Here is a 21503-nt window from a genome sequence, read left to right as displayed (position 1 = left end):
TTGTTATAGTGTTGCCTAGCAACCTAGCAAATGAAGTAAGTGACGTCATGGGAATCCTTAAAGAGCCAGCAATGTAGAAACAAAATGAAGGTTTGTTGACAGCAAAACAGAGCCTTCACATAAAAAGAAAGTGTAGATTTTATTTTAGTTTTTTTGTCAAATATTTTTTATTGAAGACACAAATTCATAAAGAAAGGCATTCTTTGTTTTACATATTTTGCTTAATTACATATTAAGGAAAAACAATATGAAAATAATAATAATAAATAAAAATGAACTAAAACACCCACATAACAAAACAACTTGTTTACAAAGACCTGTTTGAACAACAGAGTATGATGAAAAGAGCATATTAAAACATTACAGAAATGATGCATAATTCCACAAGTTTTTTTTTCAAGGTAACAGATAAAAAGATGCCAAATTTTGTCAAATTGCTCGAGGTTTCTTTTCAAATAGTATCTAATTCGCTCCAAATGTAACATAGAGGTCATTTCTACATAGAGGTAATTTCTAGTGCATGTGTGTGAATGCAGGAGTGTGTGGATGTTTCCCAGGGATGGGTTGCGGCTGGAAGGGCATCCGCTGCGTAGAACATGTGCTGGATAAGTTGGCGGTTCATTCCGCTGTGTCGACCCCGGATTAATAAAAAGACTAAGCCGAAAAGAAAATGAATGAGTGAACTATGGCCAATTTAGTTTATTCAATTTATATAGCGCATGTCTTTGGACTGTGGGGAAACCCATGCCAACACGGGGAGAACATGCAAATTCCACACAAAAATGCCAACTGACCCAGCTGGAACTTGAACCAGTGACCTTCTTTCTGTGAGGCGACAGCGCTAACCACTGAGCCACTGTGTCACCCCCTCCTTTAATCTTTTCTTTATTATATTATTTTTCATTCATTCATTCATTCATTCATTCAATTCGGGGTCGCCACAGCGGAATGAACCGCCAACTTATCCATCACATGTTTTTACGCAGTGGATGCCCTTCCAGCTGCAACCGATCTCTGGAAAACATCCACACACACACACACACTCATACACTCAGACAATTTAGCCTACCCAATTCACCTGTACCGCATGTCTTTGGACTGTGGGGGAAACCGGAGCACCCGGAGGAAACCCATGCGAACGCAGGGAGAACATGCAAACTCCACACAGAAACACCAACTGACCCAGCCGAGGCTCAAACCGGCGACCTTCTTGCTGTGAGGCGACAGCACTACCTACTGCGCCACTGCGTCGCCATTATATTAGGGTAAAAGTATAGGTAAAGTAAAGGTTTGTAAAGTAGAGTATAGACTGGCCCTGGTTGTTGCACATACTCCAGTATATATGATGGAATGTTTGCCTTTAGGTCTGTTTTTCCTATGAAGAGGGTTGCCTCATAAATTCAATACACATTTCTACCATCCACTTTTTTATGCTTTTCTTTTAAATGAGGTTGCACCATGAATTTCAGTAAAAGTAAACAATACATAAATAATAGAAGAAAATACTTGGGGATGGACATGGGAATAGTATAAAGCTCTATCATGTGGTCTGTAATTGGTCAGATGTTGGGGCTTGTGTGAAGAATTAGTCCAGCTGACCCGTTATAACCTTCTTTTATTCCTAATTTCACAATTATTCTCAAATAAAGAGATCAATTATGTGATGAATCGGCTATACCAAACAGATCAAATATATTGTATATATTGATTTTGAAGTACAGCTGCTTTGACATCATGTCCGTTAAATTGGTCTCTTTGGCCTCTCATTCATGGTAGCCTTATGAACAGTGGAAATGTACTTTTACATGTTCTTTTTTTGTTGTTTACAATATATTTCTTTGTTTTTCAGGTTGCATATTACTTCAAGTTACACAGGATGTAACAATCATGTAAACACAGCAAACATTTTACATCCCAAAGTCCCGCACCACCCCATCTCCAAACTTTTACATTTTCTATGAAATTTGGATCATAATTCAGGTCTGAAGGAGCTAAAGCTTCATTTCAGTCGTTGAGAGCATAGGTTGAGAGTCATAAAACACTGGTAAATCGGTGTTGCTTTTGTTTCACAGAGGCAGGGGGAAGTTTTTGGGGAGGCGCGGTAGGGCGGAGTTTCTCTTTTATTGAAAATAGCGTCACGAAAATCAGCGGCGCGCGCGCACGCGATCATTCATTTGAAGCGAGAGTCGAGTCCGCGAATCCACGATAATAATGGCTCCTGTATCAGTCAAACGCGTGTTAATCAGTGAAAGTGTCGATCCCTGCTGTAAAACTGTTCTTCAGGAAAATGGCATTGAGGTGACGGAGAAGCAGCAGATGACTAAAGAAGAGTTGATCGCAGAGATTCGGGTAAGTGATTTACATTGACTCTAAACTATTATCAAGTTTGAATCGCTGCCAATGAATGGCGTCCTGCAACAGGAAAATCCGCATTTTATGAGATGTATATAATTATGTGTGTTTGTTGGATGTGCTGAAGTTTGTGTATGACTGTCACCCCTCCTCCTCCTCCTCCTCCTCCTCCTCTTCAAGAGTCTGATGCAACAGCAGCCTTTATCTGCACCATATGAATCATTTCAATCGATTCTCTACTAATGGTTTTATTATTTATTAGGTGGACAAACAGTTTGTAGTTCATTATAATAATTGCCGATGTGTTTTACTGGTTGAATTAGTTTTAACTTGTGCATTTGTTGTTTTATTTCATTACCATTTGATTATATGTAGGCATTTATTGGTGTATATTGTTAGTATATTTGTGCACATAGACGTCATATTTTTGTGCCTTCCTAATGTTTTTGTTTTTAACAGGTATCATTTACTTGACAGACCCCCCCCCCCCTTGATTATGATGTAAAATTATTGGTCAAATATTAAAACTGGTTTTCAAGCATCAAAACAAACAAAAATTACTTTTACTTTTGTTTTTGAACAAAAATAATGTCCGCTGTACGGATTATTTACGAAAGACAGCCACTAAAATGCCATTCAGTGTAAGGATTGTTTATATATATATATATATATATATATATATATATATATATATATATATATATATATATATATATATATATATATATATGGTTTATTTATTACAGTTTGCCACCTTAACACTAATTAATTATCATTTTAAATGCCACTATAGTTCAAGCTATTTTTTTATACATATTTGTCAACAATAGTTTGTAAAAATAGTAAATCTAAGTAGACACTTTACTTGCAATTATTTTGCTGTCTTTGTATATAAAGTGACTCTTGAAAATTTTATTTGATGCAGACTCTAGAATATGATGTTGCAGTTTTGATGCATGCTTGCAGTTTGTTTTCATATACACGCTATAATTTTTTTTTGTTACAAAAGCATGGGCAGTACTAAATAGGCCTGTCATGATAAGTAATATTTGTTGTGCGATATACTGTAAAAATTGTTGTGATAAGTGATATTACTGTCATTGTAAGACTGGGTATACCTGTGTTTATATAATATACACTACCTGACAACAGTCTTGTCGCCTATCCAAGTTTTAGGAACACATAATAACTTGACTTCTAGTTGATCATTTGGTATCAGAAGTGGCTTATATTAAAGGCAAAGGCCTCTAGATTACGCTTATTTTACCAAAATAAAATTTGATCATGCCTTGATTTTTAATTATTTAATTAGGACAGTAAGGTCTGACTTTTCTTTGACAAAAGTCTTGTCACTGAACAGAAATAATGTCCAGTATAGAATATAAAGTCATGTTGCAGTGGAAAAAGAATGAATATTGTGTCTGACTCCATCATGGAGGACTGCATCCATACATCTCTGCAATGACTCAAAAAACATACTAATAAAGTCATCTGGCATTGCAAAGAAAGTGTTCTTGCAGGACTCCCAGAGTTGTATTCATCTTCAGGGCGCACTCACACTATGCTATCCAAACCGTGCCCAGGCCCTTTTCCCAGATCTTTTAAGAAGTGGAATTTCTCTGAATGGGGCTCAAGCGCGGTTCAGTTGGCCAGCCCCGGCCCGGTTGAAAGAGGTGTGCCAGAGTGCGGTTCAGTTGGGAGGGAAGACGAGACGTGACATTTAAGAGACTGTTTCACATGGATTTATTAATCATTCTTACTGTTTAATGAATGCAAACTGTCGTAGTTTATTAAAGACGCAAACCCCTCACTGCACGTCAGCTGCGCCTTTAGCAAACCCCCTAATTCCTGCAGCACGAGGACTTTATGATTGTTTATGGGCGTCAAAAGTGGCTGATCTGTTCGGCGAAATATTTGACTGTGTGTCACTGCATCTCAAACGACTAAAATGATATAACTAAAGAAATGTCGACTGTGCTGAGCGAGAGCTCTTACTGAACAGCGCATCTTCGATGACGTAAGCGTGCACAGGCTCGAATGCTATGTGAGTGCGGATACCTCTTGATACCTCAGGCTGTTGATGTTACCATCCACTCTGCAGATCTCTCGCACACCCCTATACTGAGTGTAACCCTAAACCATGACTTTTCCTTCACCAAACTTGACTGATTTCTGTGAGAATCTTGGGTCCATGTGGGTTTCAGTAGTTCTTCTGCAGTATTTGTAATTGGGATGCAGTTCAACGGATGATTCAGTGGAAAAATCTATCTTCTGCCACTTTGTTGCTCTCAAAACTGGGATCGATGACAAGACTTTTGTCAGGCAGTGTTAATAAGCACATTAAAGTGGCAAAAATGCCATATAAAAGTTCTTGTACAATGACTTTTCATTATTCATAACACAAACATTTCATGTGTCATATTCGTGTATCGTCAATTTTCTGGAAGTGGACTGTAGATTCAAAACAGCTCATTTAGACACCTTCTCCTAAACTGTCAGCAGTTTTCAGGCAAATTTGAGAAATCATCTTTTCTTCACTTATTAGTAAGCATAGTTTGTAAAACAAAAAAAAAGTTTCCATGAACTTGCTGGCGCCTCCGGTGGAGATTAGATGAGATGACAGAAGCTGCACAATCAGCTAAATGTTGGAGACATTCATTTTTATCTAAACATGATGCACAATATATATTGCGTCACCAAAATTGATTGAAGTCATGTCCATGTATTGCACAATAAGTCAATATATTGATTATTGTGACAGGCCTAGTACTACAGTAAGTGCATGTTTCACTGTTACTATTATTATTCTGCTGTTATGTTAAACGTTTGGGATGAACGTAATAACACTTCCTAAATCTTTTTCCCCCAAGAATTATGATGGTTTAATAGTCCGATCAGCGACCAAAGTTACTGCTGATGTCGTCAATGCTGGCAGTAGCTTGAAGATCATCGGCCGAGCTGGAACAGGAGTCGACAACGTGGATGTGGATGCAGCAACCAAGAGAGGCATCATTGTCATGAAGTAATGAAGCGTGTTGAGTCTCGCTCTGGCCTCTGTTCTCTGTCTGTGCTAAAGCAGGTTGCTCTAGTTGTGCACATTAATTCTTAAAGGGATAGTTCACCCAGAATACAAAAATCACTTTTTATTTAATCGTCCTCAGGTGAAAACTGTGATATATTGTAAAAACCATGCTCCTTAGTGACTCATAACTGTAGTATTATTATAATTTTTTAAAACAATTTTTATTATTGCATTTTTTTTTGCATTTATCCTTGTATGTATCTTTTACTGCTGCACATTTTATATATCTGTAAAGTGCCATGAGATGCTTATTTTAAAGGCGCTATATAAAAATAACGTTTTTTATTATTATTATTATTATTATTATTATTATTATTATTATTAAAATGCAAGCCAAAGATTACTGGGACTTTAAAATAAAAAAAACTGGAAAAACTAACTTGATACCTTTTGTGACTCTCTATGATAAATTGAAGTCTTAAAAAAACAGAACAATCAGTCTCCTGAAATTGAAGATTATCTTTACTGCAGCATTATCACTTGTTATTTACTCCACATACAGTCCTGTGTATGTTCTAGACATTTTCATTTTGGGTTAACTATTGAATTTTCTATGTAAAACAAACATTTTAAGGAAATGTTGAGCAGAACGTTCAGGAAATAGACATTTATTATTCATTTTTCAGTCAAGAACGTGATTATTATGATCAATTATAAAAATGATGATTATTTGATGTTTTTAGCACTCCAAGCGGAAACACACTCAGTGCTGCTGAACTCACCTGTGCTCTTTTGATGAGCTTGTCAAGGTAAACCAGAATCAAATTTTTTTTTACTATAGTACTTTTCTATTACTTTAAAGGAATCACATGGCTATTTTGAGAATGAGAACTTATTTTATGATTATTAAGCGTATTGTAGCCTTCAAAACTGAAAGTTTCTGATACTACTTTGTTACTTTTCTTGTCAGAATTTTAAATACATTCATTTTTCTTCGGCTTAGTCCCTTATTTATCAGGGGTCACCACTTATCCAGCATATGTTTTACAGAGCGGATGCCCTTCCAGCTGCAACCAGCAACCTTGCTGTGAGGCAAAAGTGCTAACCACTGAGCCACTGTTTTGCCCAATTTTAAATACATTTTTTATGTTTTTTTTAAGCTATTCCAAATATTATTTCAGTACTGATGTCCTATTCATTTTTAATACCTTATTAAATATTTGAGAAAATATTTTCTGAATTTCTTAGACATATTCCACAAGCTGTCATATCAATGAAGGATGGAAAATGGGATCGTAAAAAGGTATGTGCACCTTTTTATTTAAGGACCATGTTTAGGTGCTGTTTTTAAAACTGTTTTTATTCTAGCCGAAATAAAACAAATAAGACTTTCTCCAGAAGAAAAAAAATATTATCAGACATACAGTGAAAATTTCCTTACTCTCTTAAACATCATTTGGGAAATATTTAAAAAAGGAAAAAAATTCAAAGGGGGGCTTGTTTCGAGTCTAAATATAAGAAATAATATGCCAAAATGATGTAGTTTTTTTTTCCTTTAAAACAAACAAAATGATCTGTCAGTGTGGTAAGCAAAATAATCTTATGTCAAAAGGAAAAACAAGATTATTTTGCTTACCCCATTGGCAGATTATTTAGCTTATTTTAAGGAAAAACTCACTTAATTTTAGCATATTATTTCTTTAAAACAAGACAATGTTTTTGCTTGTCTTGAAATTGCTTCTTAATTTAAGAATTTTTAAATATTTGGACTAGAAAGAAGACAAAACATCTAATAAGAAAAGCATTTTTTGCACTGTATCCCAAATAACCATTCCTGCATTCCTCATGTACTCATATGCCAATGCATTAGTTTGATTCGCTTTTGCGTTTGTTGACACGATCAAACTGTGTGCATGTTGATGCATGACTTTTGGCCCTCATTACCTTCCATATTTTTTTTTCTTATAAATGGCATTGCATTTGTGGGAAGACTATTGCATGCATTTTATTTATTTATTTTTTTGCTATATATTGCACTTTTTGGCAAATCTTTCAGTTGTTCTATGCTTACAGAATGTTCACATTTTTATACAACATGCATAGTCTTGCATTCTGCAGAGATGAGTAGTATGCCATTATTTTTCCCATCAGTGTTCACTCAGTCATCACTAATCTATTGCGATGCCTGAATGTGTTGCTCAGCATTGTTAAGCCAGATGACTGAAAGCTTCGTTAATGATTTTGCAGTTTATGGGTTCAGAGCTGTATGGAAAAGTTCTTGGCATTGTGGGACTTGGAAGGATCGGCAAAGAGGTGGCGACAAGAATGCAGTCTTTTGGCATGAAGGTAAGATCATTGTGTCCCTAAAGGTCAGTTTAAATGTGCATTTTTTTTTTGTATTCGATGTTTGACGTAATCTCAACTGAAACATGAAGACGGAGTGGGACATATAGTAGCTCCTCCCCTTAAAAAACAGCCAATAGCATTTCAGTTTTTATCACCGCTTTGTCAGAGTTGTTGAGATCAAGCACAGCAAATAAAAAGCATCTTGAAGGGGGCGGGGCATGCCAGATACTAGAGAGCTTTGACTGGTTAGAATATTAAATGAAAAACTAATATGGTGATGTCAAACAAATTGTTGATCCATTTACATTATAAAAAAATGCTGGGTTCTACATAATTCTTTTATGTTGTCCCAACACAAATCAATTAAGTAAACTTAATTGTTTTTACAAATTTGAGTTGTTCCAAAAAGACCCTCAAGAATTGTGTTGATTCAGCTCATTTTAAGTAGTTTGAAAAAGCAACAAAAGTCATTATTTTGTGTAGACGGAAGTGAAAAACTGATGTTTATATCTTCTACATGCAATTTTTGTCACTGTTTTGTTGCACACTAGCTTATAGATATCCTTAAAACTATACGTCAATAGGAATGTGTCAATAGAGCCGCCGCTTTGGTACAGGGTAGCGCTCGATTGAAAGGGGGGTTTATTGCGTATGAAAGTGAAGAGCGTATAGAAAGTGTCTTGAAAAATATCTAGTAAAATATTATTTACTGTCATCATGACAAAGATAAAATAAATCAGTTATTAGAAATGAGTTATTAAAACTATTATGATTTGAAATGTGTTGAAAAAAATCTTCCCTACAGGGAAGCTAATAACAGGGGGGCTAATAATTCAGGGCGGCTAATTATTCTGACTTCAACTGTATATATATGTATGTATGTATGTATATATGTGTGTATATATATATATATATATATATATATATATATATATATATATATATATATATATATATATATATATATATATATATATATATATATATCTCTATATCTATGTGCAAATGTATTATCCTCCCTCCCTGTTAAATTTGATCTAATCCATGTCCTGAAACACCCTGAATTCACACGTTTGTGAATGAATCTTCGTTATAAACGATTCGTGTGAACCATTGATATCCCTCTATCTCAATGTGCATAAAATCCAGCTTTCTGATCTAAATGGTATATAAAAGTTTCAAAATTCAATAATTTAGGGTACAACGTATGAACATTAAAGCGCAGGCACTGTTAAGTTATCAGGCACCTTAGTTACGTCAATAGCGTTCACTTAGCCAACAATAATACAAGTTTCTGGCAACGCAGGATCTCGTCATATTTCATTTATATTTTCGCGAGTTTTCTAATCTAGTCTTCAAAACTAGCATGAGCCTAGAATTTAGTGCAAGTTGGTGCTACTTCGCCTTATGGTCAATGCAGTAAGTGACTGTATTATCATCAGTAATGTTACTTGTTGAGCACACAATTTCATAACATGCAAAATTGTAAAAAAACGAAATCTTACATGTGAAATGTTAATCCTTTTATGCTTCGTTCACTTTGTTTGCTCGTTACTACACCCGTATGCTGCGCAAAAGTCCAGCATCTTCGGATTGGCTTTGGACTTGACTAGTGCGGATGATTGTCTTTTGTCCTAGGAGCACTGTACCAATATGGCAGCAGCATTCTATATATCTATGAAAAATACCAAACAGATACTGACATCTAAAAAACGTTATTTTACCTTTGAAAACTGACTTGACTTGAAAAGCATTATAAATATAATCTTTTGCATCTCTGATAGACCATAGGTTACGACCCGATCACTCCTCCAGAGGTGTCTGCGAGCTGGGGTGTGGAGCAGATGACTCTGGATCAGTTGTGGCCGCAGTGTGATTATATCACAGTCCACACTCCTCTCATGCCCTCCACCACAGGTACACACAGTCAAAACAGCACATGACGATATGTTGGACAAATTAATATGAACATATGTTTTAAATTTCTGGTTCTTAGATGGCAAGACTAAAGATTTAGGTTCTGAGATACTTGCATGTAAATTAATCTAATATAAGAATATTTAATACATATTGCCTTGACAAAAAAAAGCTGGAGTGTGGGTTTAAACGAATAAATTCACCCAAAACGTTGACAGAGGGCTTTTTTCCAACCTGCTTTTTCCAACATTCTTTAAAATATCTTATATTTATTTCCCAGTGTAAAATCGAACCCTTGTTGATGTGCTACACAGGTCTGCTCAACGACACCTCATTTGCGAAGTGTAAGAAAGGTGTGAAGGTGGTGAACTGTGCTCGTGGAGGGATCATCGATGAAGCTGCTCTGCTCCGGGCTCTGGAGTCGGGTCAGTGTGGAGGAGCAGGCCTGGACGTGTTTGTAGAGGTCAGACTGAGAACAGTTTAGCTTTTTGTGAAATTCAGTTTTCAACCACTGTTCCTTTTTGGGGCGGAACTATGCTTTAAAAGGTGCTGTATGTAAGTTTTTGAGTCTCTTAAAGCATATAAATACCATATGTTTGCAGATATTTAAGAAACATGCTAAGCAAACATTCTTGTTTATCTGAAAAACAATGCTAAAGTCAGATATTCTGCTTTGAAAATGGACGTTTCCGTGCTGGAACGGCCGTCTTTGTTTTTTTTTTACCTGCCCAATGCCAGTTTAGCCAATTATATTTCAGCACCACGGGTTGCCTTGATGGAAAACAGCTTATTTGATTTATTCAGTCATAAAGGCTCTGAAAGCATGCGTCGGTGACTGAAATGCAACCTCCGGTGGACAGTAGCAGACTCTGAAATGAGATGCAGATTCAGAGTTCCACATGAGGTTATTAATTAGCAAATAATATAAATATTACGAATGTAAGCATTAGGTGAGCAGGTTGTGACAGTAGTGAGCAGTACTACTGCTTGTGAGCAGTAGCAACAAGCTACTTCACGAGATTTGCTGTGATAAAAAATTCGGCTGTTTGCACCAGACAAAACCTTTCGGATAAAACGTTAAACCGAGGTCCTGACTTTCTGTGGTCATTAAAAAACCCTTGGCGCTTCTCGTAAATAGTAGAGGTGTAACCCCGGTGTCCTGGCCAAATTCCCTCCATTGGCCCTTACCGGCCTCCCAATCATCCCCATCCACTGAATTGGCTCTATCACTGTCTCTCCACTCCCCCTGGTGTGTGGTGAGCACACTGGCGCTGTTGTCCTGTGGCTGCCGTCGTATCATCCAAGTGGATGCTGGTGGTGGTGTGGAGACACCCCTCTCATGATTGTAAAGCATTTGAGTGTATGGCCATACACGATAAATGCGCTATATAAATACACATTACTTACTTGCCTACAAAACACGACAGAAATTTTAATACAGTCATATAGAAACCTTTAGGCTTGATCTTCAGGCTCCTGTTGGTCCTAAATCTGGCAAACTGTACGCTTGCGTGTCAAACTTACATACTGCACCTTAAGTCATACCTCAATAAAGAAAATCCATTAATGCATTTACAGTTGAAGTCAGAATTATTAGCCCTCCTGTGAATTTTCTTTTGTTTTTCAAATATTTCCCAAATGATGTTTTACAGAGCAAGGAATTTTTCACAGTATTTCCTATAATGTTTTTTCTTCTGGAGAAAGTCTTATTTGTTTTATTTCGGCTAGAAAAAAAGAAGCTTTTAGTTTTTTAAGAACCATTATAAGGTCAATATTATTAGCCCCTTAAGCAATATTTTTTGATCCTCTACAGAACAAACTGCTGTTATACAATGATTTGCCTAATTATCCTAATTAACCTAGTTAAGCCTTTAAATGTCACTTTAAGCTGTATAGAAGTGTCTTGAAAAATATCTAGTCAAATATTATTTACTCTCATCTTGGCACAGATAAAATAAATCAGTTATTAGAAATGAGTTATTAAAACTATCATGTTTAGAAATGTGTTGAAGAAAATCTTCTTTCTGTTAAACAGAAATTAGGGAAAAATATAAAAGAATTAAAATTGAACAGGAGGGCTAATAATTCTGACTTTAATCGTAAATGACTAAATGCATTGTAGGTGTACCAAACATAATTTAGTAAAGAATGTCCATACAAACACACTCAGTGTTGCTGTGTTTCTATTTATGGGGTGTAAATTAACCTGAAAATAAATGAAAGACATTTAGCAAATTATAATTTCGAAACCAGGCATGATCAGACGGTCTATACCAGATGTCGAATTGGACATTCTAGGTTGACACATTCATATTTATTAAATAACGAAGAATCACCTAAATGTAATATCTGCCAGACTGCTCTCACCATCAAACATATTTTGTTGGAATGTAGAAGTTTAAATTCCGTTAGACAGGATTTTTATAAGAAGAGTACTTTGATGGACATTTTTAAAACGTACCTCCAGGAAGAGTTTTACATTTTTTATCAAAAATAGATCTGAAAAACCATATTTAACTTTGAATAAATTTTTTTGTAAATTTTATCTATTTATATTTTATATATTTGTCTAAGTAATTTATTTATTTATTTATTTTTTTATATAATACGAATTTGTTTTTATCATGTAATAGTTTAATGTATATACATTTGGCCACGAAATAGCCATAAGTTGCTGATGTGGCAATAAATATGTAATAAATAAATAAATAAATATTTATGGGGTGTTCAGGAGCCTCCTAGAGAGCGGGCTCTGGTCAACCACCCTAACGTCATCAGCTGTCCTCATCTGGGCGCCAGCACTAAAGAAGCACAGGTTCGCTGTGGGAAAGACATCGCCCTGCAGATTGTGGACATGGCCACGGGAAAAGCTTTAGTGGGAGCTGTGAGTGACCCTCAGTTTATAGTGTTAGTTTGTTATATACATAATTTTAGTTATTTATATATATATATGTGTGTATGTATGTATGTATGTGTGTGTGTGTATATATATATATATCATTTATTTTTACAGCAGGTGTTTTATTATTTTATTTATTTATTTATTTTTTTTAGTTCATTCAAAAATGAAAATTCTGTTATTAATTTCTCACCCTCATGTATTTCCAATCCATTGAGACCTTTATTCATCATCTAAACACAAATTATGACACTTTAGATGAAATCCTGGAGCTCTCTCATCCTCCATAGACCGCAATAGTCATGAGACTTTCAAGGAAAGTCCAGAAAAGGAACCAAAAACAAGAAATATGACTTCAGTGGTTCAACTGTAATCATATGAAGCTCCCAGAACACATTTGTTTGAGGTAAAAAATGACTTTGTTCGCTTTTGTCTTATCCACGTCTGGTCATCAGGGTTATCTTTTACTTTGGGTAGTAAGACATAATACCATTAGCCTTGCCTGTAGTTAACACAGCCTGATATGATGTGGAAGACATTGAGTTTTGGTGCACAAAATGTCTGAGGAGCTTCATATGATTACAAGATGTTTTGACAGTATTTTTGCTTCCTTTTCTGGACTGTTGGATTTTATCTAAAATATCTCAATTTGTGTTCTGAAGATGAACAAACGTGAGAAGTAAATAACAGAATTAATTTTTGGGTGAACTAACCCTTAAATACGATCTTTCTGGTGTTTATGTGAACATTATATGAACGTCATTATTAAATGTAGGACAATATATTTTGGTATGACAAAACATGAAAGACTATATTAATGATGTTCATAAGAAACTATAAAGGTGTGTGTGTGTGTGTTGAAATCTCTGTTTTTGATGGTCAGGTTAATGCTCAGGTGTTGGCCAGTACTTTCTCTCCTGACTCTCAGCAGTGGATTTGTCTGGGAGAGTCTATGGGCAGAGTGTTGAAGGCCTGCAGCGCTTCCACACAGCCCTGCAGTCAGCTCCACGTCACATCACTGGGTAGGTGAATCCTTTACAGCAGGTGTCAAAGCCATTTCCTGGAGGGCCGCAGCTCTGCACAGTTTAGTTCCAACCCTAATTAAACACACCTGATCAAACTAACTGAGTCCTTCAGGCTTGTTTGAAACCTACATGTGATGCCGCAGTCACACTAGAGTTTAAGCATGCTGTTGTAAAGCACTGTGAAAAGGGGCGGGATTAAACAAGATGATTGGACATTAAACAAAGCCAGCGAATGGTCCATATTTTACATTTCTGTCCAGAGAGGTCATGTTTTCATCCTCGATTGGTCTCACGCAGTCACGTGATGCGATTTCGCTGGTCAGAGTTCACCAAGCTTGAACTTTGCACCGCAGCGAACTGGAAACTTGTCTCACGGGCTTTCGTTTCCGGTCTGACGCATTTGCAAGCATATGAATGGAAGTCTATGGGAAGAAAAGTCCAGTGTGACCGTGGCTTAAGTGTGTTGAAGCAGGGTTGGAACTAAACTCTGCAGGGCTGCGGCCCTCCAGGAGCTGGTGCTGGCTTGAGCCCCTGTTTCTGTGTGGAGTTTGCATGTTCTCCCCGTGTTGGCGTGGGTTTCCTCCGGGTGCTCAGGTTTCCCCCACAAGTCCAAAAACATGCTGTACAGGTGAATTGGGTTGGCTAAATTGTCCGTAGTGTAGGAGTGTGTATGGATGTTTCCCAGTACTGGGTTGCAGCTGGAAGGGCATCTGCTGCGTAAAACATATGCTAGATAACTTGGTGGTTCATTCCGCTGTGGCAACCCTAGATTAATAAAGGGTTTAAGCCAAAAAGAAAATGAATAAATTATTGAAGTACAGAACAAACATGGCTTGCATGTCAGAGCTTCTGTCAAACATATTATATTGCATTACAGGATTGAAATGATACACTCAAATTATGATTTATGATTCGATACAAATTCGATACGATAGATTTACACACTCATTTTTAGTGAAAAGGAAAGAAAAACCTATTGTCCTATGTTAGAATATTTTGATGATAAAAAATAGAATGGATATTTTTAAATGATATTAGAGTATGTTTTTATTCAGGAAATATTTTAAAGGAAATTTTTTAAAAAGGTACAGTTGAGGTCAGAATTCTTAGCCCACCTTTGATTATTATTTTTTTATTTGTTTTATTTCGGCTAGAATAAAAGCAGTTTTTAATTTTTTTATATACAATACCTTGCCTAATTACCCTAACCTGCCTAGTTAGCGTAATTAACCTAGTTAAGCATTTAAATGTCACTTTAAGCTGTATAGAAGTGTCTTGAAAAATATCTAGTAAAATATTATTTACTGTCATCATGGCAAAGATAAAATAAATCAGTTATTAAAAATGAGTTATTAAAACTATTATGATTAGAAATGTGTTGAAGAAATCTTCCCTCCGTTAAACAGAAATTGGGAAAATAAACAGGAGAGCTAATAATTCAGGGGGCTAATAATTAAGTTCTTCTAATAATTCAATACTTCATCTGTATGGTTTTTGATTTGAGTGCATGTTATAAATTGTATGTTTATTATAGGTTTTGCTAGGAATATAGCCAATGCTGATGATGTGCCATTAAAACAGATAGATAGATAGATAGATAGATAGATAGATAGATAGATAGATAGATAGATAGATAGATAGATAGATAGATAGATAGATAGATAGATAGATAGATAGATAGATAACAATAGAAAAAAAACTCACAATGCAATATTTAAGCCAAAAAAACTACATTTTGTACACTAGTGTACAGTTATTGTTTGCATTGCATTTTATGATCAGTTGTGCAATCATGCCATCTTGTGGCAAGATCATATATGCAATAATTATAATAATCATTCATTCTTTCATTTTCTTTTCGGCTTAGTCCCTTTATTAATCAGGGGTCGCCACAGTGGAATGAACCGCCAACTAATCCAGCACATGTTTTACGCAGCAAATGCCCTTCCAGCCACAACCTAACACTGGGAAACACCCACACACTCTTGCACGCACTCACGTACACTACGGCCAGTTTTGCTTATTCAATTCACCTATACTGCATGTCTTTGGATTGTGGGGGAAACCGGAGCACCCGGAGGAAACCCATGCCAACACTGGGAGAACATGAAAACTCCACACAGAAATGTCAACTGACCAAGCAGGGGCTCAAACCAGCACCTTCTTGCTGTGAGGTGATTGTGCTACCCACTTCACCACCGTGCTGCCCCTAATTATTATGTTATTATATATTAATGTTTACCAAAGCTGCATTTAATCAAACATTAATTCAATAAAAGTGGTTAAACAGAATTAGGTGCAGTTTATTTCTGTAGTGCAATATACAGATTTTTTTTTCATGTGTGTCAAGTGATCCTTTAGAAATCCTTGTTATGCTTCTTCACCACTTAAACAGTATTATCAATTTGTCTGAAACATTGTGCTGTTAATATTTCAAGTGTAAATCATAATGCTTTGGTTTTAAGGATTCTTTGATGAATGGATAATGTAACAGGATTCAGCTGCAATATGAAAAATACTGATGCATTTATTTTGCCTGTTTAGGTGAAGCTTTAAAGAAGTCCACTGGGTTTTTAAGCTCAGCAGCTGTTGTTGGTTTGCTCACTGAAGCTCCTCATAATGGACCCAACTTGGTGAACGCTCTGCCTCTGGCTGCAGAGACGGGAATTACCGTAAGACATAGTTTCAGGTTTTTGATCTACTTCAGGGTTACTACAAGCTTTTAAATTTTCAAAATCAAAATTATACACCTTTAACATACTAAATTTACTTAGTATTCACTGAATGACCTGCTCTTCTTAAAGGAACACTTCACTTTTTTTGGAAATGGGCTCATTTTACCCTTTTTAGCTTAGCTTATCATAAATCATTGAATCAGATTAGACCATTAGCATCTTGCAGCAAAAATTCAAGACCGAATTTAGATAATTTTCCTATTTAAAGGTGCCCTATAAAGAAAATATTGGTTTACCTTCGGCATAGTTAAGAGCCATACTGTGAGCCTCAATCACTAATGTTTCCTCGTTCTCATGTAAATTCTGCGAGTGTAAAACCCCGGTGGAAAACAGGTCAATCAGAACACAATACAGACTCTTGTGTTGCTCACCAGGCATGTCCTCCAGATTTGCATGTATATTAGGTCACGTTCTACGTCATCCAGACCTGATGAGCACCACATCATCAGGAGATCATCAGCCAAAACAGACTTGTATGTTGCACATGGGATTATTCATTTGCATGTTCCAGGCTGCTTTTTATCATTTGAAAAAATGATAATTTTCCTCCCTTATTTTTTAAGTTTAAGTTTTTATTAACCTTATCATGTATGAGGGACTCTTATTTTGAAAACAGGAGACACAAAGTCAAAGCCAGCCACACATGTTTGTTTTCTATGTGTTACTAAGTAGTGACTCTTTAGAGCTCTTCAGAATGCTGGATATACAGATTAAAATGTATTCAGTGCCACCCTGAAGAGATGTGAGGTATATTTATTTGTATCTTTTGTTAATTTATCATGTTTATTGGTAAATTTGCTGGATATGTTTGTAATGTAAGGTAACAAACACATGTAGACTACTGAGTGTTGTGTTTTAATGGACGTTTAAAAGTTATAAGGAAATTTGTTGCAGGTGTACCATGGCTATAGCAGGCGCAATGGTATTATGCAGCACTGTTACCTAGTTGGGGTCTATTTTCAGGCACTGCGTAATATCATTGTACTTACTTAAGCCTTGGTAAATCAGCAAAGTCCCTTGATTATTATGCCAGAATTAGGGTATAGTTCCTAGGCATATCGTCCTAGAAAATGGCAACCTTTCATTTTCCATCAGTCTTAGTACATGATGTAACTAAAGAAAAGTGAAGGAAAATGATCAAAAGTCTTAGTACACAATGTATGCTAATGGTCTAATTCGATTCAATGTCCTATGCTAAGCTAAGCTAAATGTGCTCCGCCAGTACCAGAGATCGGCTGTATGGATTCGAAAATGGTAAATCTCTAGGAAAGTTATAAAATGAGCCTATTTCTAAAAAAAAAAAAAGGATGCTAATGGTCTCATCCGATTTAATGACCTAAGCTAAGCTAAAAGTCTTCCTGCCAGACCTGTAGTTTGGCTGAATGGATTCGAAAATGGTAAATCTCTAGGAAAGTTATAAAATGAGCCTATTTCCAGAAAAAAGTAGATGCTAATGGTCTAATCAGATTCAATGATCTATGCTAAGCTAAGCTAAAAGTGCTTCCACCATACCCGGAGATCAGCTGAATGTACTCAAAAATGGTAAAACTCTGGGAAGAGTTATAAATTATAAAACGAGCCTTTTTCCAAAAAAGTGGAGAGTTCATTTTAAAGCACAAGCACCATGGGTTTTTTTTCCCCAGAAGTGCTGCTAATCTGTCTGTCTCTCAAACTGCAGGTGCAGACGGATCATAAGGCGTCAGATGAGCGTGAGGCATGTGTGATGGAGGTCTCTGTAAACGGCAGCAGTTATAAGGCTGTTGGTTCAGTGCAGGCTGGGGTTCCTGTGCTCTTGGAGCTCAATGGAAGTGTGTTTCGACAGCCTGTTCCTCTGACTGGACACCTGCTGTTCTTCAGGGCCAATTCCCCCACTGAGTTCCTGTCCTCCATAACCGGTAAAAACTCTGCACAAAGGCTCTTTAAAGGGACAGTTCAACTAAAAATGCAAATTTACTTACCATTTATTCACACTCAAGTGGTTATTTAGAAGAAAGTGTGTGGGGGGGGATTCATCCGCTTTAAAATGCTCCAGTGTCCCTGTATCTGTAGTTACACTCAGTAAACAGCGGTGAGTTTGGTGAACTGATGACCTTCACGGCCAATCACAGTCGTTTCTGTTGAGAAAGAACATGCTCAACAGCGCTCAAATGTTTAGGGGGAAATGGACGCTTTTAAAATATCAGTACTGATTGGTCTTGAATTCCAGTATCGTGACAACCTTACTCCAGGTTGTATCCCAAATCACTCCATATGTCCCTAAATTGTGCACCATATTTGAGGGAGCAGCCATTTATAGTTGTCGAAACCAAAGTGGATGTTCTTAAGTACAGTCACTCAATCCCACAATGCACTACACTTTAGTTGTATACTCCTTATTGCACTCAACTAAGTATACAACTAAGTAGCTAGAGAATACCCATAATGCACTGTTGAACAATACAAATGCTTGAGTGGGTTCATGGTGTAAGTTTCTAAGTAAATCATTTAATTGTTAAATTAACATTTGTATCTATGACCAAAATTAAAATCCTTTGTTTCATTACAAATAGACAGCTTGCTAAGTGACAAAATAATTATCACAGTGTCTGACTAAGAAGTTACTATGATACATACTAGGTCTGCCCTTTGTTGTTATCAGAAAATTTACATGGGTCAGTAGAATCTTTTCACTTCCGTTCATGAATTCTATAGTTCAGTGATTCTCAACCACGTTCCTGGAGTTCCTCGTTTGTAGTTCTAATTAAATTCACGTCCAACACGCAATGCACTCTGGGCAGTATCAGTGGTTAGAGTATGGACGCTTCAACACTTCAAACTTTTACCGGAAAAGTAAACCATCTGGGAACCTTTGGCATACTCTTTTCAACATACTACGGTTTGGGACATACTAATTCTACTTTCAAATACTGTTTAGGACGGATAGTATGCGAATTGGGATGCAGCAGATGTCTTCTTTGTCTGTCACACCCATTTCAGGTCTCTCAGTCTCTGCTAATGAGCTGATGATCTGTTTGGTTGAGGAGACATGGCAAATGTGCAGAGCTAGTGGTCCTCTAGGAACGTGGTTGAGAAACACTGCTATAGTGCTATAGTAATGCTATAGTGTAAAAATAAAGAAATAAAAGAAATTTCGACAAAAGTAGTCTGTCATCCAGGTTTTTCTTACTCATTGTTTTTTTTCAAAGTCCGCATGAACCAGAAGCTGCGACCGTTTTTTTTTTTTTTTCTTCGTTGTGACGTAGTTTCTAGAGAGATGGTATAATAAATGAGAAAACAGTGGGTGTGGCTTGTTTTTCCTACTGCGAGCTAATTGGATGTAGTAAAGTAGGCATTTCATTCAGAAAGATCAAGAAAATGGTTTTGGAAAAGTTATTATAACCTAACAAACACCAAAACAGGCAGTTGAAGGGGGCGTGGCTAACATACTTAAAAACGTAAAAGATGTAATCTGAGAATTTAGCTGAAAACAAACTGGAAGTTCATATTCAGATTTCAAATTTGTAGTACAAGGACAAACATTTTTTTTCTCTAAATGACATGCGCAGATTAATTGTCCACCATAAAACTAGCAATGTGAGCTAACAAAAACATATGGTTAGTTTTGATTTCATTTGTACTTTAAATACTATGAATTCAGACACATTACTTGGCTCGCATACTGTATTTCAATTACTATACTTGCTTGTTAAGTGTGATGTCACGCGAAGCCGCTTCCGGGTCCAAGCACTAAGTCAAACTGTGTGGGGAGACTCATCAAATGGTAATTAATAAACATTTATAAAGGGATGCAATACTTTCGAAAATCACGATCGAATATATATATCCATGTCTAATATCTGATATGACTAAATTGTGGTCATAAACAAATATTTTCTCAATTCAAATGAGTAGCAGCTTGGACCCGGAAACCGTATTCCATACGTCACGACTTAACAAGCGGACAGTATTTCAAATGCAGCTTCATTTTACTCACCTTTTATGTCTTCCTCAGGGGTTTTGGCCACTGCAGGTGTGGAGCTGCAGTCCTTCAGTGCCCCTAGCACCAGCAGTGGTGAGAAGTGGTACTGCATGGGCATCTCCTCGCTGCTGGCGGACATTGGGGCCTTGAAGTCCTTAGTAAAAGACGCTGCACAGCTCACCGTCTGAATACAACAGTGATCCAGCAGACCTGATCCGCTTAACATTCCAGCATCTAAAGCTCTAGCCGGACTGAGATCCATAGCGTACTGTTACTTACCTCATTCATAACACTACAAACCTTTAAATAACAGCGTACTTTAGAAAGATGATTTTTATCTTTTTTTTGTTGTTATCAGTTTACTAAATCAACTTTATTTGTATTGCAGAAACGTGAATGTGTGTGATTAAAAACAATAACCATCAGTGCTTGTGTCTCATTTATAGCCAAGTATGTTGACTTTTCTGTCTCTTATCAATGTAAAAAGGAATAGCTGATTCCAGTTTATACTGCTAATATAGGCATTTATTGAATATGAAGTGGACTTTCATTATGAGAAAGGGCTCTTCGGGACTGCCCCGACCTTCTGTTTTTCCTTTTTGGATTAGCAATCATTAACCATGTTAACCATGGATCATAAAATCCTCCGGTGAAACCATTCATCTGTGGGTGTTACAGGTAGTAAACTTCATTTTCACAGGCAGGTTTTAGGGGGTTTTCTGTTGAGTCCAAAGCTCATTAAATGGTCATAGGAGTTCCTCAGGGTTCAGTTCTTGGACCTCTCCTGTTCTCAATTTACACATCATCCCTGGGACCTATCATTCAGGCAAATGGTTACTATTATTGCTAATGAAACTGCTTTATTTTTAATCATTTAAACTAAAGGATCCAACAGTTGCTACACACCAAGGTGGACATTGGTGTGGATGGAAATCTTCATCTGGGGAAGATGGCACTCCTTGTTATCCTTCACATTTTGGCTGTATTATTCAACCTAATGTCATTATAATATTTAAGAAATCGTTAGTAATTATTGAGGAGTTTTCGGAGTAATCTTTTATGATCAGCTGATCTTCAAAGACCCCATTATTGTAGGTTTGTGCTGGACAATTGACTGTTGATCCAATTATGCTTGGTAAATAGTCGGCTTTTTGTTCAGAAGATGTAATATTTAATAGAACATGCAGCATTATAACGTATGAAAATGATGTGTTTTGCCAATTAAAACAACTATTTGGGGGGTTTTAAG

The 21503-nt window shown here is 36.5% G+C and overlaps 1 protein-coding gene across 1 annotated transcript; it reads left to right on the top strand.

Annotated features, from left to right (window-relative positions):
- The first annotated feature begins 2126 nt into the window (after nucleotides 1-2126).
- On the top strand, nucleotides 2127-20679 carry phgdh (phosphoglycerate dehydrogenase). Its single transcript, XM_056465923.1, has 12 exons — nucleotides 2127-2349; nucleotides 5223-5374; nucleotides 6118-6183; nucleotides 6623-6677; nucleotides 7622-7720; nucleotides 9505-9637; nucleotides 9952-10100; nucleotides 12369-12521; nucleotides 13420-13558; nucleotides 16106-16233; nucleotides 17975-18191; nucleotides 20288-20679. Exons 1-12 carry the CDS (start codon nucleotides 2212-2214, stop codon nucleotides 20440-20442), a joined length of 1584 nt encoding a protein of 527 aa, XP_056321898.1. The 5' UTR covers nucleotides 2127-2211; the 3' UTR covers nucleotides 20443-20679.
- Nucleotides 20680-21503: the final 824 nt, after the last annotated feature.

This window comes from Danio aesculapii, chromosome 9 (genome assembly GCF_903798145.1).
Source record: "Danio aesculapii chromosome 9, fDanAes4.1, whole genome shotgun sequence".
NCBI classification, from domain to species: domain Eukaryota; kingdom Metazoa; phylum Chordata; class Actinopteri; order Cypriniformes; family Danionidae; genus Danio; species Danio aesculapii.
The sequence above is the reverse complement of the archived record's forward strand: the minus strand, read 5'-3'. Positions and strand labels throughout refer to the sequence as shown.

Coding starts and splice junctions, on each gene's coding strand:
- phgdh (XM_056465923.1), top strand. CDS start 2,212: ATGGCTCCTGTATCAGTCAAACGCGTGTTAATCAGTGAAAGTGTCGAT. Junction 6,678..7,621: donor GAAAATGGGATCGTAAAAAG/GTATGTGCACCT, acceptor ATGATTTTGCAG/TTTATGGGTTCAGAGCTGTA. Junction 18,192..20,287: donor GTTCCTGTCCTCCATAACCG/GTAAAAACTCTG, acceptor TGTCTTCCTCAG/GGGTTTTGGCCACTGCAGGT.